The 26,824-nt window shown below is 47.3% G+C and overlaps 1 protein-coding gene across 3 annotated transcripts; it reads right to left on the reverse strand.

Moving 5' to 3' along the window:
* Positions 1-315: 315 nt before the first annotated feature.
* Positions 316-26,411, reverse strand: LOC144942326 (bisphosphoglycerate mutase-like). Of its 3 annotated transcripts, none has more exons than XM_078869129.1 (3): positions 26,371-26,411; positions 6,568-7,285; positions 316-5,182 (listed from the first exon to the last, which is right to left on the reverse strand). In XM_078869129.1, the coding sequence occupies exons 2-3, from the start codon at positions 7,166-7,168 to the stop codon at positions 5,058-5,060; spliced, it is 726 nt and encodes a 241-aa protein (XP_078725255.1). In that variant the 5' UTR covers positions 7,169-7,285; positions 26,371-26,411; the 3' UTR covers positions 316-5,057. The 3 variants fall into 3 exon arrangements, with proteins under 3 accessions (XP_078725255.1, XP_078725253.1, XP_078725254.1); XM_078869127.1 differs by having other exon boundaries at positions 316-5,244; XM_078869128.1 differs by lacking the exon at positions 26,371-26,411 and adding an exon at positions 10,109-10,459 and having other exon boundaries at positions 316-5,244.
* Between the last annotated feature and the right edge of the window lie 413 nt (positions 26,412-26,824).

A 26,824-nucleotide genomic window follows, 5' to 3' on the forward strand; every position in this document is an offset into this window, starting at 1 on the left:
TTGAGGAGGCTGTGTTCTCACGTGTACAGCTGGACGGGAGGTGAGATGGGCGGGCCTCAGTGACGTCATCATCATCCTCAGCAGCGTCATGCTGGGCGGGGCTTGTAGGGGGTTTCCCTCCTTCGGAAGGCAGGATGTGGGGCGGCCGCCACTAAAAAAGTAGCCGATTAAAAATCTTAGTCGATCAGTAGTACTCATCAAGGACTCGTCCCGGCTGTACTCGAAAGAATCTGAACGCGAGCATGGCGATGGGGGTCGTCACTCTGAGACGTAGGAAGACCTCTTCACATCATCGTCGTCGTCGTCATCATCAGTCATGGTCAATCAACTGCTGGATGAAGGCTGGTTACACCTATTCGCAATGGGCAGAAACACACCATGCTGTTCAAGAGCAGGGAAAACATAATCGCAATGCCATAAACGTTTCGGCACAGGTTTTATTGAGTGATATAAGTAGTGAATTGTGAAACTTATATTGTTGGATTCGGGTGAAGACGGAACTCATTCTCCAAACAATGATGATAAACATTAAATCATTAATCATTCACACTTTTCCAAATGGTAGTTTTGAAAGGGCAAAATCTTCGTAAAAACGTCTTAATAACACATTGCCTTCCTTTGGCTAAGTATACATCCCATTTCAGAAGTCTCCACACAATGTTTCAGTTTATGTAACATCTCCAAAATAACACTAGTAACGAAATGCAAATGGCTCGTTACGGGATGAAAAACCGACCAATTATCTTCTCAAGTATTGGCTCCAAGCTCGTTTTAATCTCCACGTAAATTTGAATTCAGCTTCACTGACACACTCGCTGTTAAACGGAATCCTAAAAAAATATATGCAAAGGTGCAGCGCTGCAATTGCTGCCCACGCATTGTCCTGATGATAATTTAGATCATTCCCTCGGGGATTTTTCTTCCCCCCCCCCCGAAATTTTAACCGCCAATTCTAGCGGAAATCATCAGAATTTAGAATCTTTATTGAGACTTCAGGAGGAAAACCGACGAGCTACAGAGCTCTTTTTCACAAATGTCCATCAAGGGCGGGTCAGCAATCATCAGCCACGGTCAATCCACTGCTGGATGAAGGCCTCACCAAGCCACTGCCGCCTCTTACAATCCCGTGAAACGAAACCACCTCGCAACTGCACATGAACTGAATTCATCGCAAAGACACTTAAGAATATGAAAACTCCGCTGTCGCTCTAAATGCTTGAATTCACATTCACCCACGTAGCTGCGAATCATGTCAGCAAGGCTAAGACACAAACCATATTGTTTACGATAAGACTTCCTACAATGTTGACCGTAAATGAAATTCGTGAACGTCACTCTGCTACGGAAATGTATTGTGGCACACACGCACGTACACAACACAGTGGATGATACGTCTATCCAATGCAATTTGAAACTTCCAGGACATCATGGACTACATGATATATATACCGCGAGACAGCTAGTAACAGACTTATCAGCTATATCGTAGCGAATACCCATGCAATCAACATACGTACGTATAAAACACACCTACACAACTACACGTAAATGCATACAAACTGTATACATTCAAAAGCTCTGGGATTTTCGGACGAAGGGGGAAGAAAAAACTTGAAGCGTTAAAACATCCCGCTTGAGAAGATGACCTTGGGCGCAACGGCGCAATCTCACCGCGGCCGTCACGGTGAGCAGCGTCGCGTGCTCCCGCAAAACTATCGGTGTGCACACGACACAGAGAAGGTTGCATTTATTTTGCCGGGGGGGGTCTGTTCCACCGGCAAAAACGAGGGGGGAGGCGGTTTTGTGTGTGTGGCAAGGGGTTCAGGATCCAAAATAACAAGGGAGCTACTTTAGATTTTTTTTCCCCCGAATTTCAAGAGCCGCAATCGCCGCGCGTGAATAACGTCACGAAGCGGGGTCCTTAAAAGGAGCCGTGTGCGGATCCGGAGCCGCAGGTTGAGGGGGGGCTGTGGATGGGGGGGGGGGGGCTAGGGGGACCACGGGAGAGGGGACTGGGGGGTCGGGGGATTGATCAATCTGGCAAGGTGACAGATTGCGACCAAGAGGATAAAAGATATCCAGAGGTAAAAGCTCTGACCTGACACCAGATCTAAGAGGTACCAAACCTCTGACCTGACACCAGAGAAGCTACAGGAGGGCTGCTCCTTTTTCCTACGTGGAGCAAAATCTCTGATGTGTCCTTCCCTGCTTACACCGATCATCCCTAAGTGCTCTCAATTCAGGCTCAAGTGCCCTGTGGTGAGAGTTCCTTGTAGAAACCTCACGCACAGTTAAAGCGCACGACGCGTGCCCTGTCAAAAGTTTGCCAGCAGTCGACTCGAAATATCCTGAGACCATCAGCTGATCAGCGTGAGACCAAGTCACGAGGGGAACGTGGCCAATCGCGCGCCACCATTTACGATCGCGCAACTGTTGTTGACGATTTGCGAAATTTAAATGACGCGCAGTGGCAGAGCGGGGAAAGTGCTGGGCCCCCCCCCGCCCCCCGCTTAACGTGTGGACCAGACGTCACTTGAAGCGATCTCAGAGGTAGCTCTGCAATATCCACTTCCGTGGGCCTGTTCTCTTAACACCAAGGGATCTATTACGCCAATAGCACAAAATCAGTATAAAACTAGGCGAAAACATTTTAAGTAAAAAAAAACTTCCTTAAATAACGATTTTTTGACGTGTTACGTCAACACCTGCATGAAATATTAAAACTCTGTTACAACAACTGGTGGATAGAAGGGGTCTACCGCATATAATATTCCCTTTGATGCCAAGTTCAAAGATATCGCCAGCATCATCAGCCATGATCAGTCCGCTGCTAGATGAACGAAGGCCTGCCGATGCTGCCGCCACTACCTCTAACTCTTCACAACTGCAAATGAAGGGTTTTAAACGACATAAAAAAATCTGCATGACGTTATTACATCTTGCGGTGGCGAGATGTTAACTACCTCGCCTGGTAACAGAAGGTCGTGTGTTCGATCCCAACCCTGATGATATGCCACTTCGTTGAGCTATCATTTGTGGCCAGGTCGCTCATGAAAAAGAGAGCTAGAAAGCTCAGTGGGTTTTACCTGGTAAAATTAAAATAGTTTTTAGTTTAGTTTATTATATTTGAAGAGATCATAAAAATGCTAATAGGTAAAAAAAAATACCAATACGTTTAGAGTCTATCCAGTTGCCAGCGAACCTCGCGAAACGCCATCAACCCTCTCCGCAAGATGCCACCGCTGCCGCATTGGAGACACACAGTGACCTCCAAGACCTAGCCTCAGCAGACTTAGGGCAGCCAAAGAGAGACGATAATGACTACTTATTCGAGACCGTAAAGCTAGTGTATATAAGATATAAAAATAGATGGAATTTTTAAGTTGTAAACATAATTTTGGACTGCCTACTGGTACTTTCGATGGAACCTTTTGGTACATGGTGGCATCTTCGCATGTCTGCAGGGCAGGGACTATTAGGGAGAGGCCACAGCTTTGCCTCGAGGTGTCGTTACTAGTACAGCACACCGGTGTGTTAGAGAGTAAACTAAAAACATTTACAATTCGAGTACGACGTTTCGCCAGTAACTACAACCAGCATCATCAGGCTACAGCCAGAGTTGTGGAGAAATCCTCCTGTTTCGGTCTTAAATAAAAAAACACCTCTCTTTATGGACAATATTGGTTGAAAAAGCCTACGTGCTGAACTCTTCCATATTGGCCAGATGTTTTGGAAGATGTGAGAGTACCCACCACATGCAAGCTATTGATCAACTAACCACGGTGCAACGTTTTTTATATACCGCTGGGTGGAAAGGTGCCAGGGGATTTATGAGGTTGGATGATCAAAGCGGTGACCCCCGGATTGCAATTCCAGTGTGCCGATCGTTACACCACTGTGGCCAGCTCTCTACGTTTCCCAGTGAAAAAAGGTAAACGTGTTATTTGTATTTCTCGGGACAGCTCTGTATGTGCGGCAAACTGGTAGGCGGTGTTTACTGGGTTTTTATCATTCGGTTTTTACCGGAAACGGAAATACACCGATTGTTACCAACTCTGGGCTGGGTCGCTCACCTTGCTGGCGTGTTCAGCTTCAACACCACACATCAGCAGATGGTACAGATGACCACCACAACACACTCGCTCACCTCTGATAGCGCTAACAGTTCGGGATGAGCTTCATATTCAAGAAGTTGTAATTTTTTAAAGATAATTTCAGATTGAATTATTTTCTTCATGCATTCGTATCATTCGCATGCCGTGATAATTTAACACTCATAGCTCAGTGGGCTTTACCTGGTAAATAAAATAGTAAGTATAAAACCGCGACTTTGTGCTAATAAAGTGTAATAAAGTGATGTAGCTCGATGCTGTGTGACGCCACCCTTGGCAGGGAGAGAGCCGCAAGCGGCGTCATTAAACGCGACGTCACTCCACGCAACTTGTCGTATTTGTATCGATCCGAATATATTTTACTAGTCGGACCGGAAATTTGGTCTCGAGGTCCAATTTTTGTATTTCGGGCACAGATTCAAAATGTGTACATTTCCAGAATTACATGCATTGCAAGAGTTGGACAATACCGCATTATTCGGATAATAAGACGCGCTTTTCGTCCCTGCATATTAAAGAAAAAGTTGGGGGTGCGTCTCATCACCCGATAGATGTGTGTGTTGTGTTCGTTCAACTTTAGTGACACTGGGCACAAGTTTTTGGGGGATACGTCTTATTTTCCAGAGCAGTCTTATATTCCGGAGAAAACGGCAAAGCCGGTTGTTGTAACAGAGTCACCTGTAACAGTAACGATATAACAAAATAACAAAACAGCACTAAACACACGCCTCCCCCCACCATACCCATGAACGAAGGTGGCGTGCTGGGCTGGGCCGGGCGAGACGAAATAAAATATTACATAACTTAACAAGAAGAGCCATTCTCCACGACGCATAGTTCCGAAGAAAGGAACAAACAATATTCCAGGATACGATACAAACGGCTTAGGGAGTGGGGCAGGCGGCGGCCGTGGTGGCAGTGGCGGCGACTACGGCGCCACGGGGATCAGGCGACGCGGTGGCCCCCTTGGGGGCCTTGCCCTGGTCCTCGATGCGCTTGATGGCGGCGGCGATCTCGGCCGTGTCGCCCAGGTAGCGGCGCTCGCCTACCGGCGCCAGCTCGTCGTCGAGCTGCAGCACGACAGGGACGCCCGTGGGGATGGTCAGGTGCAGGATGTCCGCGTCGCTGATGCCTGCGCCCGGGCAGCAACGGCAAGCGGCGATGGTGCGCCGTTTTTGTGACGCGCACACACAACTCGCGACAGGGGCCGGGGTTCAGATGGCGGTGATGACGAAGTGAAGGCTCGCGACTTTAGGTGGAGCGAGAGGCTCGTGACGGGGTGGGAGTCATCCAATTTGCATGCAGTCTCCCTATTGTTCTGGTTCGCGTCCTGCAAACTTTGGGTAACGCTTTTTATCGATGTGGCCGGTTGTCAAATTGGGCAACTCACTTAACAGCAACGTGACTCTGCACTAAAACTCCATAAACATCAGATCGACTCCGTCGTCCATTGGGCAACTCACTTAACAGCAATGTGACTCTGCACTAAAACTCCATAAACATCAGATCGACTCCGCAAAAGTTATAGTACCCCTCCCCCCACCACCCCTTCGGTGTTATTCACGGAGGGAATTGACGGCCAGAGCTCGTGCATAAACGCTCTCAGCCTTCGCTGCGAAGCGCTAAAACCCGAACACACGTAAGTGGGTCACATGGACACGGATGAAATTGCAGACGGCGATGAGCCAATGATTTACTCGAGGTCATGCGTGTTTTCACGGGAGGCAGCTGCCTGGCGCGAGTTTTTTGTCCAGATTGAAATCGCACGAAAACAAGTTTTTGTCCCGCACAATAGCCGCACATCTGCCAGGTTTCCAACCAGTGCAGCTTGTCGACAGAAAAATCAGGGAAATGTGTGTTGTGGTAGGGAGCGGGAATTCTTCCCTAGGAGGGGAGATGGACAAGCGGTTAGGCGCTTGTCCATCAGGGGAGGGAGGCAGGGAGGGAGAAACGCGAGTGGAGAATGGTGGAAGTTAGGAAAATACAATTTCTGTATTCTCCGGATTCTAATACGAAGGATATGTAAATACCTATTGGTGAGAAAAGCATGGAAGTGATGTCAAATTAGTGACGTCTAGTTTTCCGATCAATCCGAAGCTAAACATTTTTTCGGATCATCCAAAATGTTCTATCTAGGCCCGATATTCAGATTAATTTAAAAAAATTGGGAGCAACCCCAAACGTCTGCCTACAGAGGGCTCCCCGGGAGCTCGAGGCCGAATCCCACGTGCGCGCCTCCTGATTCATCGAGACAACAAAATCAACAGCCGCCATTCGCCACTAAGTGACGGGTGATGTTTACACGGCGCCTGTGCCAGGCCAGGTGCACTTTGACAAAAGCACGCACGCACGCACAGGCCCATTGCGGGGCCCCCTTTTTTGCGCGCGAGAACCCTGAACAAACTGACACCCTACCAACCCCCAAAAGCCGCCCATCGCCCAACCCCCCCCCCACCTTCCAAGTGCTTGATGATGGCGCGGACGCTGTTGCCGTGCGCGGACACCAGCACGTTCTTGCCGGCGCGCAGCTCGGGCACGATGCTGCCCTCCCAGTAGGGCAGCAGGCGCTCGAGCACGTCGCGAAGCGACTCGCCGCGCGGGATCTTCCCCCGCGGCACGTCGCAGCTCGCGTAGCGCCGGTCGCCGTGGATCTCGTCGAAGTAGGGGTGCCCCTCGTCGATGGGCGGGGGCCGCACGTCGTAGGCGCGCCGCCACGCCTTCACCTGCTCCTCGCCGTGGTTCAGCGCCAGCTGCGCGCGGTTCAGGCCGACGAGGGCGCCGTAGTGGCGCTCGTTGAGGCGCCAGCTGTGCGCCAGCGGCACCCAGGCCTGGCCGACGCCCTCCAGGATGAGCCAGGCGGTCTTGATGGCGCGCGTCAGCAGCGAGGAGAAGGCGGCGTCGAAGCGGATCCCTGCGGCCGTGAGGAGGCGCGAACAGCGGCGCGCCTCCGCCTCGCCCTCGGCGCTCAGCGGCTGGTCCACCCAGCTGCAGAAGCGGTTTTCGCGCGTCCACGAGCCCTCGCCGTGCCGCACCAGCACGAGCGTGCGCGTCGCCATCGCGTCGTACACTGCAGTCGCCGCCGCCGCTAGCGCCGTCGCAGGAGAGTTCACGCCGTCACTCCGCGATCTCCGCTCCGACGCGGCGGAATCGGACAGATGATGAGCTCGCGCCTCCTGCAACACGCACGCAACGGGACGATTCATCGATTGCGTGCGTATGCATGTTGAACTTGAATAGTTTAGTTGTCTTTGTTTATTTTAAGTGATTTATCATTCCTATACTTTGCACTCTTATCGTGTTTTTATATTGTTTGTTGTTCGGTCTGACCTGCCCCGACTAGACATCTGTGAAAAAGAGCTTGATAGCTCATCGGATTCCTCCAGTATAAACAAATATTCTGATTCTGACTTCTGCGCTTTGCCACTGTCACACCCGCCCGCACTGCGCAGCTTGATGTAGTATGGTCAAGTAACCCCCTCCCTCCGCACGCCCACACGATCCGTACGGTGCGGGGAGCAACAGTGAAATAAATAAGTAATATTTAAAAATACTTTTTTAAAAACACGCTTTAATGAAATGTACCGTACGAGTAATGGCAGAACTCCACGACTCCAGGAAGTGGCCCCGAGGCTTGCCATAACGTAAGGGACCGTGGTGATTTACAGCCAACGTGAGTTGAGCGTGGACAATTAGAGCCAAGGCGAAATATAACATATAAAAAAAATGGTTTATAATTTTTATTTTTATTTTAAATGATTGAATATAGTATTGTCATCAGTATGACATAAGTATACCAAGTTTGCAGTCGATACCACATTGGGAAGTGGGTTAAAATTGAGTTACAAGATTTGAGGATACGACGACAACAACAACAACAGACAGAGTGAGCTAAATAAAAGCGTGTAAAATAGGTTTTACCCTTCGTGGCAATAAAACAGGCGTTAAGATGTTAAAACACCAAATAGATACATTTTGCAAGGCATTCCGTCTGCACTAACCACTCACAGCAGAGGTCGCAAACGGGTTTTGATTCCTTACCCATATCCGGCCGCACCAGGGTCGCAAATGGGTACCCGTACCCAGCTGGGTACGGGTAGCCGGGTATCGGGTAGGGTACGGGTATCGGGTACCCGGTTGCGACCTCTGACACACAGTGCTTGTGGCAAAACATGCAAATAAACATGCTCTGATTATAATTAGAATATATGCACTCTCTTTGGTTTTTTCGGTAAAGTCACGTAGGTAAAAAATAAATAAAAATAAATTAAATCACGACGTTTCGGGCGCAACACAAGCGTCCTTCTTCAGGTGGGGACAACGTAGCAAAAGCACAACCGCTTAAATGTGTCATTGTCTTTGAAACTTGACTGGCCTACACCAGAGACAGCCTTATTCATGGCCTTGTCTAACAGTGGATTGACAAAGGGTGCTGCTGTACGTGTAGTGTGGTCAGTGTGGGTTGATTAAAGAGATGATCGTAGTACGTGTATGTATGTAGGCAGAACTTCTTTCGCACCGTACGTAGCCAACCGTGCTAAACGGATGTGCGGGGTAAGGACAACAAAACTAAACGCAACAACAAAATTAGTTTTCAATTAAAATACATTTTGGCGAAATGTAGCGTGCGGCTGCCATTGGCCAAAAAATGTCAACGCTGGAAATGTAACAGCGCCAGGATGTGATTCGACTGGGACGATGGCAACGTCGTCACCTACAATGTGAGAAACGAGGCGAGGTGCAGACATCGTTTGCCTGTAAGTGACCTCTTTCGTCTTCCTGTGCCTTGTCCGCACTACTCTTTTTTGTTGTTGTAACGATGCTGTTTTTTACTCAGTGCAACGTCGTTGTCAGTGATGGCACAGTTTTAATTTTTGTTAAATTGTAGATTTAAATTCAGTGTTTCTTGGGAAACGGTGTGTTTTACCACTGGCACTTATATGCCGAATCTTGCACTTTTTTATTCTTACTAAGCTCAAAACTTTCAAAAGATACATTTTATATTTGAACTTATATGCTTTCTTACTTTTTTTCATTTATTAATTTGTACGATTCATTTATTTTATATCTGATGTGTTATAACCGTCACGGAAATGGAGTGATTGTATTGATGACACCAGACTTAAGAGCTTATTAGCTCACAGGGTACTTCAACATAAGCTGAAGCTGATAGGACCCTCTCCCAATACGAGTCTTGAGACTCAAGGGAGACCTGTCTTGGGTAAACAAATAATAACATATACTGTAGACTACAATGCAGTAATGCAATCTGTGACAAGAATAGATTATTTAGATTTTTTTTAAAACTTCACACGGTTGCCACAACGGCCAGCGGGCCAGCAACAAACAGCACCGTGAGAAAAATGTTCGATTTAAAGCTTTCGTGACTGCAGGGATTCATCTTCTTGGTTCTTTTGGTAAAGTCACGTAGAAGGGAAATAATAAAATAATAAAAATAAAACAGAAGTTGCAACAGATCGAGTGCAACGAGTTGCTTGAATTGAGCGAGGTCACGATGAGAGTTTGGGAAAAGAGACGATGGGGATGGAGTTCAACAGTGGGAACAGTGCGAGGAATGCAGCATATATATTGTGCAAACTAAGCACGTGTTAAATTAAAGCTAATTAACAAGACGAGTCGGTACAAGTGACACACAACGGACAAGAGACTACACAAATGAAGTAAAAATTTCAAAAATGTTATGGGTTCATCAAATTATGGCACGGAGGGAATTACCACATTCTACAGAATATAAGACGCTCCGGAAAGTAAGACCTCAACGCACGCTTGTGCTGGGGTCAAATAAAGCATCACGAATTTGGTCTCAAACACAGACACACGCGCACGTGCACGCACATCTACCGGATTAAAAGACGCACCATCAACTATTGCTTTAAATTACATGTGGTGAGGAAAGGGGGCATCTCATAATCCAGAGAATACGGTCAAATACAATTACTTTTGCATTCGATAGTAACACAAATACAGACTTTACTCACCGCCGTCAACCACAACGATCATGTAAAGCGATACCACGGCCCCTTAGAAACCACGTTAACGGGTGGCTAAGAGACCGCGACCAAGTCCGAACCAACACGCGCGCACGCAAACGATTCTCCCCTGGCGCTATATTTTTCCCGATTTTTTTTTAAATATGATTCTTCTCAGGACGTGTATTCCTCTCGCTTTAACTATCGCCATCGTCATCCACGTGCATTCGCTCAGCTTTTATCGAGGGGGGGGGGGAGGAGGGGGTAACGACGCAATGAACGTTCGAGCATGACGTGCTCTTCCGCCTGTTTTTTCCCCTCCCTGAAATAAACGTTCCCGCCGGGAGCGACGGTGACAGATGCCCGCTGCAAATGCCTCGCGGAGACACGCAGAGACGCACGCGCAACCCCCCCCCACCGTGTTTTCCTCCCAATCGTGAACTCCGCTCCCCCGTTCCTTCTTCCGGCTTTTTTTGGGGGGGGTCAGAAATTTTTAGTTGTTGAAATATACAAAGTGGACAATATCTTTTGTTTTCTCTGCCCGGCTCTATTATTTTTGTTTGGAATTGGCGTTTCACGCGAATGTTATTAATCTCCCAATGTCTGGCCCACCCGTGCACATGTGATCGGATTTTTTCGCGCATCAGTTCACGTTTTTTTTTTGTCGATTATAAACCACGGCAGCGGTGGAGAGGTAGCGCAGTAGTTGGTTGGCACGCTGCGCTAGAGACCCTGGCAACCCGAGTTTGATGCCAGGCCACCAGCGGGCGATTAACATCAGTGGCGAGTGATATCAAAACCGGTCCTTACCCTACCTGCTCCAACCTTCACCACCAATCCGCACTGACCAGCGTGGTGAATTATCAGAGTTGTGTGTTTTGTGTTTGCATTCCGACCGCAGGTATTGTGGTCAATGCAAACATGACTCCTTGTAAAAAAAAGTGTCCGTTTTGTTGCCAGATAAATGGGTAAAAAAAACTATTATCATATATTGCTACTTGCAAAGGAGGTTCCAATGGTGTCAGCGTGGTGAAGTTCGGTAAAAAAAAACATACGGCGACACGGCATGAAGAGGCCCTCATCCATTGGTGGATTGAGAAATGGCTAAATTTAATTTATATTTTAGACCTGACCACAACCTCTTTACTTCGGCTTTTTAAACACACATAACCACTTACTAATTGGCTGTGTCGGGTTAGTAGAGGGTTACGACACATACTTACGCGATCTCACCCAAAAACCTTTATTATGAACATTGGTCGCGAAAGCTTACGTGTTAAACATGACCACTACTCATCGTGCAACCATTTAAGCTACACAATGCCAAAACCACACACACACATCGCACAGACCGATGAAGTCATTCTAGGCATAAGATTAAGAATAATATGCTCGCAGTTACTCAGCAGACAGCTATGCCTCACGCAGTTGGGCTGAGTCAGAACAGCACTCCCAACGCGACACACCTAGAGGGCCTGGCCAGCTCACCAAGTTTTACGAAAGCTGGGCAAAGGCGCAGCCCAGCAATTGCCGGCTCACGCCACTGCTGGCGCTAGGGCCTCCCACGAGAGGGAACTCCACACGCGCCGATCTAGACGGGCGTATTTTGGCCTGCTCTTACACGCCGGCCAGACGTCTTGAAAGAGCTCGGAGCACCGCTGCACATTTTGCCCCACCACACGGCTGCCTTGCCGATCGACTAACTGTGGCCTACGGACGTCTTATACTGCTGGGTGGACAGAGGCGTTGGGCGAAGATTTTTGAAACTCGCACCGTTGCTTCAACTGCCGCTGCTGAGAGATTGAACCGAACCGCCGGGTTTGCACACCCCAGTTTTTCAAACCATTAAACTACTGCAGCATCATATTCTTGGTTCTTTCGGTAAAGTCACGTTGAAGGGAAATACAAAATAATCATCATCAGATTGCTTGTGTTGCAGTCGAAACGTCGTGAGAATTTGTATTGTTTAATATTTGTATTATTTTATTATTTCCTTTCTACGTGACTTTACCGAAAGAACCAAGAATATGAATCCCTGCAGTCACGAAAGCTTTAAATCAAAATTTCACCGCAGCATCATTAAACCCTGGGGACGATGCCAATTTGCTTAATAAACGTCTCCTTTCTGACCTTTCTGTAACTATAAATTCGGTGCATCGTGAAATACGACCGTCAATTTGCTGCAATATATTTAAGGAAAAAAAAACCCACACTGAACCTCCATGGGTTCTGAATGTTTGTATTTTGGTCACGGGAACTTTCTGGATGATTCACTGAGTCGGCCAAAGGTATCTTGTATTACACTGCAGCGTGTCGGTCAAGAAGACGCGGCTTGGCTTGCGAGTCCCTACCACATTCAAGAGCCCTTGTGTCACTCCACTGCTAGATGGCAACGTGGGCCTCCTCCCCACACCTGTGCAGGCCGCGAAGGGTTATTTGACCATATTTCACCACCCTCCATGGGTTCGTGCGGGGAGCATTATACATGTGTAAGCATAGAAGTATAACAATTGCACTGCCATCTGCAGCTCACCACCAACCCCACGGCACTCCCAGCACCACGCCCGACCGCCTTTATCTCCCAATTTCTGATGTTTACACACCACATCAGGTACTCAGTTGAGGCCGAGTCGACATAGGGGAGACCCAGGACCGGTTCAGATAAGCGTCACTGGCGTTGGTCATGAGCGGGAACCAAACTCGGGTCTCCGTAGCGCAGCGCCAAACCGCAGTGCCACCGCTCTATTGTGCTCGGGACATAGGGTGACATCATCCTAGGAATAGCATAATGTGTTGTGTTGACTCATCTCCCGTGTCAGACAATGCTCTGTTGACTCTGGGGCCTGGACACAAGGCCAAGGGCCAACTCCATCACAACCGCGAATCAAAATTCACAGTGATTTCTGCTCAAACGAGCACAGAGGCGGTGCTCATCTCCCATTGACAGCCCTGAGCTAGTGGTGGTAATTCCACATAACTATGGCAGGGGCGAATCTTTCCACAAGACAACAACTGTCGACGTTCCCCCACGAAGTGGTACCAATTGCATCGACACCCCGGAGGGAGGATGGATGATGGAGAGACTAAATCCACCCCCCTCAAACAGGATTCCAATTCATCTTCTTGGTTCTTTCGGTAAAGTCACGTATAAGGGAAATAATAAAATAATACAAATAAAACATAATAAAATAATTCTCACGACGTTTCGGCCACAACGCAAGTTTCAGACGCAGTCTTTCCGACAGACCTGAGGACGGCTGCTTGCGTTGTGGCCGAAACGTCGTGAGAATTATTTTATTATGTTTTATTTTTATTATTTTATTATTTCCCTTCTACGTGACTTTACCGAAAGAACCAAGAAGATGAATCCCTGCAGTCAGGTTTCCAATTCGCAACCTTTAGATCGCGAGCCGCTCGCTCTACTGCTCCGTTATTATTCTTGACCATCGCCCCTTTAGATTTGAGGCAGGCGCCACAGTGGCGAGATGTTAACTACTTCGTCCGGTAGACAAGAGGCCATGGGTTCGATCTCGACACTGACGCCTGCTGTATATGTGGAGTTTGCGTCTCAACCTCTCTCTCCTCGTGGTCGTATTGATTTTTCTCCGGGCCCTGCGGTTTTTCCCTCCACATTTAGGAACACGCGTTTAGAGTATTCGGCTGCTATGAATTTCCACACGATAAGCCACTTTGTTGGGCTATCATCTGTGGCCAGGTCGCTTCTGAATAAGAGCTATACAGTATAGCTAAGTGGCCCTGACGTGAAAAAATAATAATAGTTTAGCTTAGTATTGGTTTATATTTCTTAATAGATGATGTCATTAACCCGTGTATACCTAATCCACGTGTTCGTCTTTCTGTCTCCCAAACTAACTCCCAGCATGCCTCACTCTACGCCTGTTTACATACTCTTCTTCTATATTATTATTTATTATATTTGTTTCATTCATGACCATGTTTCTGAGCCACAGGCCATAGGAGGTAGTAAGTACTACTTAAAACCCCGTTATCCTGGAGGCACACGGCCTCGTGACCATACCAATTCCCTTGGGATGGAACATATCAGTTGGACACCCTTGCAGATGAAACGTTCCATCTCGCAGGTAAGATATTTTCAGAAATAACAAAAAACATTTGAGTCTATTTGCTGTGACACCGCGGCAAACACCTCCAGTGGCATGCACACAAACGCGTTTGAATCTACAACACACACACTGTATACGATTATACAACGTCAAATGCTATATGTTGACGTATAAACAGATGAGAACAGGCACAAGAGAGCCACGGCAGGGCGCACGGACATCACCCCACAGTCTAACACACATGAACAACACACGGTTCACACGTCCGCTTGGCACAGAATGTTCTGAAAGCCGTGAAAGTTGCAAATGTTGTGCAAGTGCGCTGCTCAAAATGATTCCCTGCGCAATCGAGCAAAGGGGGCGCCTCGCTACTCATCTCCTTGTTTACAGCCCTGAGCCAGTGGTGGAAATTCCACGTTCCTATGGCGGGGGCGAAGTGTCCTGCTGGCGAGCGCCCGATCAAAGGAGGGTCAAGCCACCGGGAACGGCGTTTGTTTCGATGGAGAACTGCACCCCCAGCCACCATCAGCTGGGGGGGGGGGGTTGGTGTGCGATTGGACATCTGTGAACTACTGGACATCCATACTCTTTGGTTCTTTTGGTAAAGTCACGTAGGTAGAATAACAAAACAAAATAATAGATCACGACGTTTCGATCGCAACACAAGCGGTCATCCTCAGGCGGAAATAATAATCCAGCAGTGGAACTGCTTGTGTTGCGATCGAAACGTCGTGATATATTTTTTTATTTTCCTACCCACGTGACTTTACCGAAAGAACCAAAGAGTATGGATTCCTGCAGTCACAAAAGCTTCAAATCAATACTGGACAACTGTGAAAAAAACAGCTTCATAGCTCATCGGATTCCTCCACTATGAACAAATATTCAGATTCTTGCTACATACGGTGCGAAATAAGTGCAGCGTGCATAGTATAACCTGCGCCTCAAGCGCAGACCCTAAAACACATTCCTGCAGAGGGAGCTGGTAGGAACGTTGGGTTGCTCGGTCAATGGCCAGGGTCAACGGCGGCGTGGTGTATTCCGCAAATATGCCCGACTGTGAGGGCGGGCACAAGCCGGCGTGAGTAGGTTAAACGTTGAGTTTTATAAGGGCACCACGGGGTGACCAGCCCCTCCCCACCCAGCCTCACCCTCCCCACCCAGCTCCTCCCCACCCAGCCCTTCCCTCCCCACCCAGCCCCTCCCTGCACGATGGACGGGCACAATAGTCCCCTGTGGGCTTGTGTAACCAGGAGGTTCCTACCAGTAAAAAGAAAATCCTGAACTTAATTCGGAGTCACTGCAGAGCAACAACAATAACAAGTGGACACTTAGCGGCTATTTAAATCAACAGAGGAGCTGCTGAAACCTGCAGATTTTTTTTTCTCGGAAACATTCGAGAAAAGATGTATCACCGTAGCAGGAACAAGAGCGATGCCAACAGTACACTGTACACACAAGACGGGAGGGGAGGGCGTAACATGTGTGTTTAGGTTTTCCATATTTTGTGAAGCTGAAAGGTCAGGTTTTCCATATTTTGTTAACTTGAAAGGTCACCACCCTGACACGTACAACCTTGTCTGTGTTTACATAGGAGGGCAATAATGACCCCTAAATCCAATTCGATGTTTCTGCAACTCAATTTTACGACTATGAATGTGTTTTTTTACGATAATTTAACATGGGCGGTGAGCGATACCCAAACCGGTCCCGGGCTTCCCACACGAACCAGGCTGGTGAAGTACAGTCAAACAACCCGCATGGCTAATACAGCACAGTTGTCAATCAGTTAGATAAACAGATAGTCCAGCTGTTAAACAACTCTCCTTTCTGAAGAACCATTGCCTGAAACTTGGGACCGAGCAATTAACTTCCCAAAGCTCACCACGATTAGATTGTCACAATTTAAATAAAAACAATAAAATACGTGACTTTGCCGAAAGAACCAAGAATATGAATCCCTGCAGTCACGAGAGCTTTAAATCGAAATTTAAATAAAAACGCTTTGTCTCATCTGTACTGCCTCGTTGATACCACTGTCACATGTGTGCCGCATTTCCTCACTCGATTCTAATTTGATGAAATTCAAGAACCGATTCTGTTCATTGCATTTTAATTTAGTTTTGACTTCCTCATTCACATGGTTACTTGTTTTGAAAAGTCTCTTCGTTTGTACAGTTGCATTCAATCCATGACGGAGACGTGCCCTGAGTGACTCACATGCTAGCACTGTCAGTAAATGATTCATACACACACACAATGCACTGGCATGTATTGTGAGCCAAAACATTGTATTCGAATAATAATGATTTAATCTTGTCGCACAGTATTCGCTCGCCCTCGAACAGTGAGAATGACTCGGAGGCGCGAGGAACCACAAAGTGGTAAGGCAGCAGCCAGCCGGCGAGTCAGCACCAACAATCTCTGAAATCCTCTGTACAGAGACTCATCTGCTTACGAACACTCGACTTACAAACTTTCAGAGCTATGAACAAATCTGCCCGTATGTCCAGTTGCCTGTTCGGGCCGAGTTTTCAAGAGTAGAGAGGAAACACGAGCACCAAAGGGAATTAGCATCTACATCTGCAGAACATGAAAAACCAGTGGCATCTACATCTGCAGAACATGAAGAACTAGTTGCATCTACATCTGCAGAACATGAAGAACCAGTGACATCTACATCTGTAGAACATAAATAACCAGGGGCATCTACATTTGCAGAACATGAAGAACCAGTGGCATCTACATCTGCAGAACATGAAGAACCAGTGACATCTACACCTGCAGAACATGAAGAACCAGTGGCATCTACATCTACAGGAGATTATACAACTTTAAAGCCATTCCTCGTGTTTAGTGTACACACCATACATGTTTGAAATCGACAGGAGTAAAGTTGGACTTATGAACAAATCGACTTACGAACATACCTTTGGAACCTAACTCGTTCGTAAGTAGAAGAGTCCCTGTACATTAAAGAGCTATTGGGCAATTAATGAGAGTTTCCATGTCTGGGGGGGGGGGGGGGTTACCGGAGCACCCGGAGAAAACCCACGCGTGTGAGGGGGTAACGCGATATCCCACAGATGGAATAGGTGGAGTCCACAATTGCTCTGCTGCGTTCTCCTGATGAGCCAGGGTATGGCTTCTCACGGGAGGAGGGGAGTTTCTCAACATGTGTGCGGCAATTCACCAACCCCCGCTGCCTCCACAGTGCTGGATTAGAGGCTTGCTCCACCAATCAACGCGTCGTCACATTCCCTGCCACCACGCTTCTCTGAAGAGACGCGTTGCCACAAACAGCCCGGGCAAAACCATGCCACAATGAAGACAGATGTATTTCCATATTCCTCGGATTACAAAACACACCATTTCCCCCTCCACTGCATTGAAAAGAAAGCTTTTTTGCGGAGTGCGTCTTATAAGCCGGTAGCTGTGTGTTTGTTTAAACCGGTTTTGGGCCTCCCCTAGGTTGACTCGACCTCAAATGAGTACCTGGTGTAAACATCGCCACTGGGGAGACAAAGGTGGTCAGGCGGGGTGCTGGCCAGCCACCTCCTTCGTGTGCCGTGCCGGCCTTCATAGGTGCTCACTAACAGCACTTGCCCCAGCAGTCTGTTAAGGCTACACGGGGGATCTTTGTCTTGTCATCAGATTGTGTACGACTTCATTGCCCTAGGGCACAACTTTAGGGTGTGTCTGACTTTCGAAGAATATGGTATCGTTCAATACGGCGCAAAAGTAAGGCAACCTACTAAGGATTCGAAGAGTGTCGGTAGAAGTGTTCCAAGCATGGCTGGGTGGCTGCCTTGTTGTGTGTACAGTGCTTACAGGACATAATTTGTGCGGCACAAACACAGGATATTTCAATCAAACAAGCGGTAACATTCCATAAGTGGACGTTTGGGTTGATTTTAATGATTGATGGGCATGCAAGCACACGAGCATGTTCGGGTTAATAGGCAGTCACACCAGGGTTCACGTTAACATGCAGTAACACCTGCGTGATTTAATGCCACTTTAAATACTCTAATTAAAAAAAGGTGCGGCCCTGATATTTATTGCTCACACCGCTGCTGGCAGAAGAGCCTCCACTGCAGAAAACCGCAGTGCCCCTCTAGACAGCACTTTAGCCTACTCCTCCACACTGGCCAGACGTCTTGTAGTAGGCGGGCGTATCCCAGAGGTCGCAAACGGGTTTTGATTCCTTACCCGTACCCGTACCCGGCCGCACCAGGGTCGCAAATGGGTACCCGTTCCCGTACCCGGCCGGGTACGGGTACCCGTTCCCTACCCGTACCCGTACCCTACCCGAAATGAGTGACAAACGGTTACTCACCAGTGACTCACGGCCTACACGTACCCGTACCCGACCGCACCAGGGTCGCAAACGGCTACCCGTACCCGTACCCGGGCGGGTACGGGTACCCGTTCCCTACCCGTACCCGTACCCTACCCGAAATGAGTGACAAACGGTTACTCACCAGTGACTCACGGCCTACACGTACCCGTACCCGACCGCACCAGGGTCGCAAACGGCTACCCGTAGTACCCGTACCCGGGCGGGTACGGGTAGCCGGGTATCGGGTAGGGTACGGGTATCGGGTACCCGGTTGCGACCTCTGGCGTATCCACATTTTACCCCACCACACGCGACCTGCCAATGGACTAACAACTCCGGTGTTCCCCCTGTATACGGTGGTGGTAGGCCTGGCACGTGAGAAACTCGCAGCAGCGCGACCACGAGGGTAGGCGGCGGGCTTGCGGAGGAGGCCTTCGTCCAGCGGTGGATAGATTCTGGCTGACAATGAACGAGTCCGGCAGAACATTGTATTAGCTCGTGCGTGCGCGAGTGCCAGGTGGCGGTTTTTTTGGTGGGCTTTCATCCAGCAACGCATTGATCGTGGATGACAACGATTTTTTTTTATCTCCGTGCCATCGCTCTTCATTAAAATTATATAACCAGAGTAAAGAGACATAAAAATATTCCACCAGCCTGGAGAGAGACAGTTGGCTGCTAGGGAGGGACGCCAGATGCATTTGTTTATGCTCATTTCCTCCCAAAAGGAGGTGATGAGATGTTCTAGAGCTGCGAGTCTGTGCACGTTATACAACCAAAAAATATAAACTTTGCACGGGCTTATTTTATAACGCGTTGCTGTGAAGCACTGCGGATAAAAAAGCAAACGTACGCAGAACTCTGTTCAGTCTGCACACATGCATACAAATTATGGCATTCCAGACTGACATTATCCAGCCAGTATTTGTTCAAGCAAGTAAACGCTGGGCCAGTTACAACTTTCTGGGTCTCAACAATTTTGGAATTGCAGCCCCACAATTAAGCCCAATGGTAATCATGCCACCCCCTGCTCCCCTCCCCCCTTGGTAATAACCAGGGCTGCCACGGGGTTCGAACCACCATCCTCTGTAAAAAGCGTCAGAGGTGCTACCGCTCAGCCATGCCACCATCCCAGCGGTATCGCTGGGCCCTTTCCCCCACGATCCGCAATGAATGAGGCTGTGTGCCCTGCCACTCTACTCCCTCCAAACCCTCTGAGAACGAAATCCTAAAAAATATATATTCAGAGCTCCATTCAGTCTTCACATTTAAATAAAATAATATGCTTAGTCCATCAGCCTATTGGTTTTCCAGTCCGATATTGTCAAGGAAAATGTGTTTGATCGAGTGAATTTTGCACCGGTTTTGGCCTTCTGGGTCTCATCAGCAGTCAGGCTTGTTAAACAAATGCTGACTGACATGATATTGGTAAGGGCAATCAATATAAACTATGGGACATCGTTCAAAGAAAAAAAGACAAGACCGTACACAAACTCATTATGCGTTCCAATGGAGCATTGTGGGTGTAGAAACAAATATAGTTGAAGATGTCTATTTGTTTTAATTTTTAATAGGTGGCGGTTCAGGAAATGACTCTTCTTTTCTGCTCATAGGCCAATTTCCTGTAACATCGCCGATTGAAAATGTGTTTTTTTTACTAGGGCAGTGTTGACGAATACGTTTGAGTTATTCGTGTTTGTTTACCATTGCTAGTGTAGTATTACCAAATTGCTTCTCCGTCAGACTAGCCGTTTTTCATGTTGTGAAATAAAAGTTCACTCGACTCTCCCAGAAGCTAATTTAAGCCTAGATGACCTTTGAGAGGGACACTCCATGTTCAGATACGGACTTCTACTTGCAAAAAAAAATGTTATTGGGAGAGTGGTGGGGATCGCTGTTACAAGTTGCTGAGTGGGCCAAGCTCACCAGTTATGCTCCGTTCAGACACACGCGTACCAGGCACATGCAAGCAACCCGCACAGACACACAGGCATGCGTGTGCTGACACCGGGAAGTCATGCGGATGCAAGTCCCTGTAAACGGAATGGGGGAAGTGAAGTTAATTTACATGAAGGTTCGAGAAAGAAAAAAAGACAAAAAATGAAAGATACAGCCCCGCAATGACTTTCTCATGCCAGTGCTGGTGGAAGGGCCCCCGCCTTCTAGTGGGTATATGGCCTACTCTTCCATGCTGGCTAGACGACTTTACACCACCAGAAGCGATCTGCCGATTTACTCACTGTGGTTGTAAACAGTCTCCTGCTGGGTGGGCAGAGGCGGAGGAATTCTAAGAATGGTATTAAACGATATTGGCAATGTCACGTTGGCTTTTAGAAACTGCAAAATGGTCATGTAAATGCAGGCGTGAAGATTTCACAAAAACAAGGGGGTGGTTTGTGTTTTATTTAGCCTCACAACAGAACTAGGTGTCTACAAGCCACATGCACTGCATACATGTAACCGAGTTTAGAAGCATCTTCCACGTGGGAGAAACTATAATAAGATGTCCCACAGACACACACTTACTCACTGCCCTGACATACACACCATCAAGCTGTACACACAAACACAGAGTTCAAATATATTTGTTTATAAATTTGCCGATCCCTTTCAAACACATTTAAACTGAACGTGAGCTATCCGCAGTTTATTATTTCAACGTGTATGTAATCTTTTTGGTTCTTTCGGTAAAGTCACGTAGAAGGGAAATAATAAAATAATAAAAATAAAACATAATAAAATTAAATTCTCACGACGTTTCGGCCACAACGCAAGCAGCCGTCCTCAGGTGAAGAACAGGGCTGTCGGAAAGACAGCGTAATGTGCTGCACAGTATTAGGTCACCCTCGAATAGCTAACATCTTCACCACCCTTCAATGACCTGGGTGGTGAAGTACGAACCATATGAACCACACGGCATGGGGAGGCCCTCATCCAGCAATGTATAGGCAAAGGGCCTGAATATGCGCATGTACAGAGACGGGTGACGTACTACAGCACAACATGCAGTCTTAGTACAGTATGCGGAATTGGTTAACACACAAGATCAGTATCTGTACGAACTAAGACAAGTGATGCTCATCTCCAGTTGTGGAAATTCCTATGGATTGGGGGGGGGGGCAGTTTATCCTAATAAGTACTACGAGTGACTTGCAGTTTTTTTATTGTAGTACTTGGGAGAAATGATGGGCTGAGTCAAGCCCCAAACGAGTCAAGATCTTTTACCACACAGCCCACCGGCTATTATTATCCAGGGGGCGGTCCCACAAATTAGGCAACCTCACAGTTTGGGAGACGATGACAAAATCACCGAAAATTTTCCCAATCTGCTCAAGAGCTCAGAAGCCAAGCAGGGTCAACGTCGGACACTGCTTGAGTAGGAGACCACCACGGATAAAAACAGGTGCTATAGGCTGCTGCCGTGGGCCTACGAGGTCAGCAAAGGGAGGTGCAGCAAAATGTATTATTGTACTCTGCAACGAATTCAAATATAGAGAGCCTCGATAACCTGGAAGATGGCACACGGGTGGCGCACGTTCAGTTTAAATGAAACGAAATTCAGCTCAATCCAGGAAAATGGGGAGGTTCTACTATATGGCACTCGGACTCAGGTGTAAAAATTTGTGAATAAGGTATGACGATCGCAGACTCCAGGATTCAGTTTTCAACTCATGTAAAGAGTATCGGCACCATTTTTGACCAGAATGTCGTTTGATCACCACGTGCACATTAAAGTCGGGGACTGCAATTTTCAGATCAGGGCTCTACGACACATTTGGCCACTATTGAGTCGTGAAATAGCCAACACGGTGGCGTGTAGCGGAGTATCAAAAAGGCTCGATTATTGCAACTCGCTACTCTACGGGACGTCTGGCAAAAAAACATTAGCAAGCTGCAGCGTGTACAAAATTATTTGGTACGTGTTGTGACGGGTACTGCAAGATCTGCCCATGTCTGTCCGGTGCTCACCGAGTTGTATTGGCTTCCGGTTGATGAACGTATATATTATAAGGTCGTGCTCATTACACACAATGTGCTTGCCACAAAGGATCTCGTCAAGGAGCATAAACAGTCACGCAAATAATTGGTTCTTTACCCTTCTATCTGGCAACAAAACTGACACCTTTTTTACAAGGAGTCATGTTTGCATAGACCGCAATACCTGCAGTCATAATACAAACAAAAGAACATAACTCTGATAATGTGCACTGTCCTTAAAGTTGATTGATCCACACCCGAGACAGCTTTCCTTAGAGCCTAGTCTCATATGGGTTGGATCAGATGACGCCAAAAGGCGCACAACTCAAAGACAATGCACCATCAGAGTATGAGAGCTCGGGGCAAGCATCTACACTATGGGAACCTCATTTGCCAGTAAAAATATGATAATTGGTTCTTTACCCTTCTATCTGGCAACAAAACTGACACCTTTTTTACAAGGAGTCATGTTTGCATAGACCGCAATACCTGCAGTCATAATACAAACAAAAGAACATAACTCTGATAATGTGCACTGTCCTTAAAGTTGATTGATCCACACCCGAGACAGCTTTCCTTAGAGCCTAGTCTCATATTGGTTGGATCAGATGACGCCAAAAGGCGCACAACTCAAAGACAATGCACCATCAGAGTATGAGAGCTCGGGGCAAGCATCTACACTATGGGAACCTCATTTGCCAGTAAAAATATGATAATTGGTTCTTTACCCTTCTATCTGGCAACAAAACTGACACCTTTTTTTTTTTACAAGGAGTCATGTTTGTTCTTTTGTTTGTATTATGACTGCAGGTATTGCGGTCTATGCAAACATGACTCCTTGTAAAAAAGGTGTCAGTTTTGTTGCCAGATAGAAGGGTAAAGAACCAATTATCATATTTTTACTGGCAAATGAGGTTCCCATAGTGTAGATGCTTGCCCCGAGCTCTCATACTCTGATGGTGCATTGTCTTTGAGTTGTGCGCCTTTTGGCGTCATCTGATCCAACCCATATGAGACTAGGCTCTAAGGAAAGCTGTCTCGGGTGTGGATCAATCAACTTTAAGGACAGTGCACATTATCAGAGTTATGTTCTTTTGTTTGTATTATGACTGCAGGTATTGCGGTCTATGCAAACATGACTCCTTGTAAAAAAAGGTGTCAGTTTTGTTGCCAGATAGAAGGGTAAAGAACCAATTATCATATTTTTACTGGCAAATGAGGTTCCCATATAGTAGTACAGTCACGCAAAGTCAAGTCATCCTCAAAACGGCTTTGGGCTAACCATCGAAAAATGATGGTCACCACATCACGCGCTTTCAGATGCGCTTTTGCGACGGTCTCGAACGCTCTTCCTTCCAATATTAGGAAGCCACTGGAGCTATGCTCTTTTAAATCTAAAATTAAAACTCATTTCTTGAGAACGGATATTTGTTTTTAGTTTGTTGTCCAAATCCGATTAGCATGGTTGGCTACGTCCGGTGCGAAATAAGTTCAGCATACATAACATACAAGTACGAGGATCCATTGCCTCCTCCACCAACCCATACGGACCACACTCCACGTAGATCAGCACCCTTTGTCAATCCACTGTAGCTCCCCGCACCGTACGGATTGTGTGGCCGTGTGGAGGGAGGGGGTTATTTGATCATACTTCATTAAGCTGAGCAGTGGGGGCGAGTGTGACAGTGGGAAAGCACAGAAATCTGAATCTGAATATTTATTTATACTTTTCACAGATGTCCAGTCGGGGCAGGTCAGAACGTAACAACATCGAACAATACAAAAACACGATCGGAATGCCAAGTATTGGAATGGTAAACAACTCACTTAAAATATACAAATACAACTAAACTATGTTTTATCTTATCAGGTAACCCCCACTGAGTTATATACAGTAGCTCTTTTTCAGAAACGACCTGGCCACATATGATAAGCTCAACGAAGCGGCTTATCACGTGGCAATTTATGGCACCAACAAAAATCTAAATAGTCATCTAAACATTCTAAAGGCACGTTTCTATAAATGCTGGGGGGGGGGGGTGTAAAGCACAGCACCAACAATGGATTTCATACCCACTGCCTTTTGGCGTTTCCCACCACGGAAAATCGCGCGGCATTACCATATAACCAACCCGCTTGGCAAAGCGTGGTTAATGACCCATCGGCGAGGGGTGGGGAACCTTTTTCCTGCCAAGGGCCATTTGGATATTTATAGCATCATTCGCGGGCCATACAAAATTATCAACTTCAAAATTAGCCTGTTATATTTGGCCAAACATTTAATGAACTCACCCCTAATGCGATGGCTGGAACTGCTTCTCTTTGGCGAGGCGTGTGATGTTAGCTGGCTATTGATGATGTTGCTGCTACTCGCAACTGCTTTTGCAGGTTTGCTCCTAGATTTATTGAATTTCGAGTCCCGCCTGCGGTTGCCTTGGCAGGGCCACACCAAATGATTTCGCGGGGCCTCATACGGCCCGCGGGCCGGACGTTCCCTACCCCTGACCCATCATCCCAACACGAGGCGCACTCTGCTTCTTGGAATTCAGAGATCTGACGAAACCGGGGGAGGGCATTCAGGGTGACGCCTTTGGCCGCAGGCAGTCGTCAGAAATGAATATTGAGTCTCGACAAAAGTCTACAGAAATACTAACACGGTAGTCTGCAACTACCACGACAACAGTGTCTTGATACTGTTAACACACCCGGTATTCAACAGCAACATCACATTACAAACAGCCTAAACAGGTGCACTCGCTGCTGTATTTAATAAGTTCAAGTTTCATGTATTAGGTATAGCCCGGTGAGCCATTCGGCTCTTGAATCGGGTGCAACCGCAACAAGCAAAAAACATGAACAAGAAAACATCTTAAAGTGACTATGTGACTAAGAGCAAACAGAAAATCCAAGGAAAGACAGCAAAATATTGCAGAAAAAACACAGCACACCAACGTAGAGACGTACTGTCAAGTTAAGGTTCTTTCAAGACACCTTGCCGGCGTGGAAGAGTAGGCCAAAAATACAAACACGGTCCTTAAGTTCCGTGTGATACCACGATGCCCCTTCGGGAGGCAGTGGCACGAGCCAGGCTATTGCAGTGCTGCGCCTTGACCCAAAACCACCCCTCAACAACCACCGAATATGATAATTGTTTTTTTTTACCCTTTTATCTGGCAACAAAACTGACACCTTTTTTTTACAAGGAGTCATGTTTGCAAAACAACAATTATCGTATTTTTCTACTGGCAAATGAGGCTCTCCAATGGTGTAAACCACCGAATAATGCACTGTACGCAGAATTTCCCTCTCAAAATTTTTCAGTTCTCATTTAAACTCAACGCGGGTGTTTTATCATCAACCCTCTCAACAAAGAAACTCTAACGCATTTGTTGATCCTCGATACAATAATAATAAAAATAACCCTCGCAACAGTTCGATTTTGGCGACCTTTTGCGAGCAACGGCCCTGCTGCAATGGCAGATCGATGCGTCTCTGTCGGTCGGTGGCCCTCGTGCACCACGGCCAATGCATCGCCGCGAACGAATGCACAGTCGTATAAAGCTCCTCGCCGTGAAGTAATTGTGTACATTTCGTCGCGTAAATGTAAGGCGCCAGGAACATAATAATAATCTTAAAAAAAAAACACGCGCGGCGAGATTCTTAGGTTTCGCGGCAGTTGCCAGCGGTGATATTGTCCAACTTGTTAATTTCTATTCCCGCTTCAAACATTTGCGAATCGTATCCTGACAATACTTTAGTCTTTGTGGCTCACGACTTGCCAGGTTACGATGTGTAGTTTAGATATATATTTTTTTGCTACATATATCTAAACACAAATGTGTTTAAATGTTATTCCGCGCGCCACGTACCTCGTTGCGTGTGAATTTAGATGCAGAGCGTGCTCAATGACGTCATTACGCATGGCGTAACCCGTCTGACAATGCGTGCGTGATGACGTCATTACGCACGGCGTAACCCGTCTGACAATGCGTGCGTGATGACGTCATTACGCACGGCGTAACCCGTCTGACAATGCGTGCGTGATGACGTCGCTACGAGCGGCGCAGCGCCGTGCTTACATTTTTACGCACGGCGCGATGACGTCAATACGCACGACGTAACCCGTCTGACAATGCGTGCGTGATGACGTCGCTACGAGCGGCGCAGCGCCGTGCTTACATTTTTACGCACGACGCGATGACGTCATTACGCACGACGTAACCCGCCTGACAATGCGCGCGTGATGACGTCACTACGAACGGCGCAGCGCCGTGCTTACATTTTTACGCACGGCGCGATGACGTCATTACGCACGACGTAACC

Source organism: Lampetra fluviatilis, chromosome 27, assembly GCF_964198595.1.
Source record: "Lampetra fluviatilis chromosome 27, kcLamFluv1.1, whole genome shotgun sequence".
NCBI classification, from domain to species: Eukaryota; Metazoa; Chordata; class Hyperoartia; order Petromyzontiformes; family Petromyzontidae; genus Lampetra; species Lampetra fluviatilis.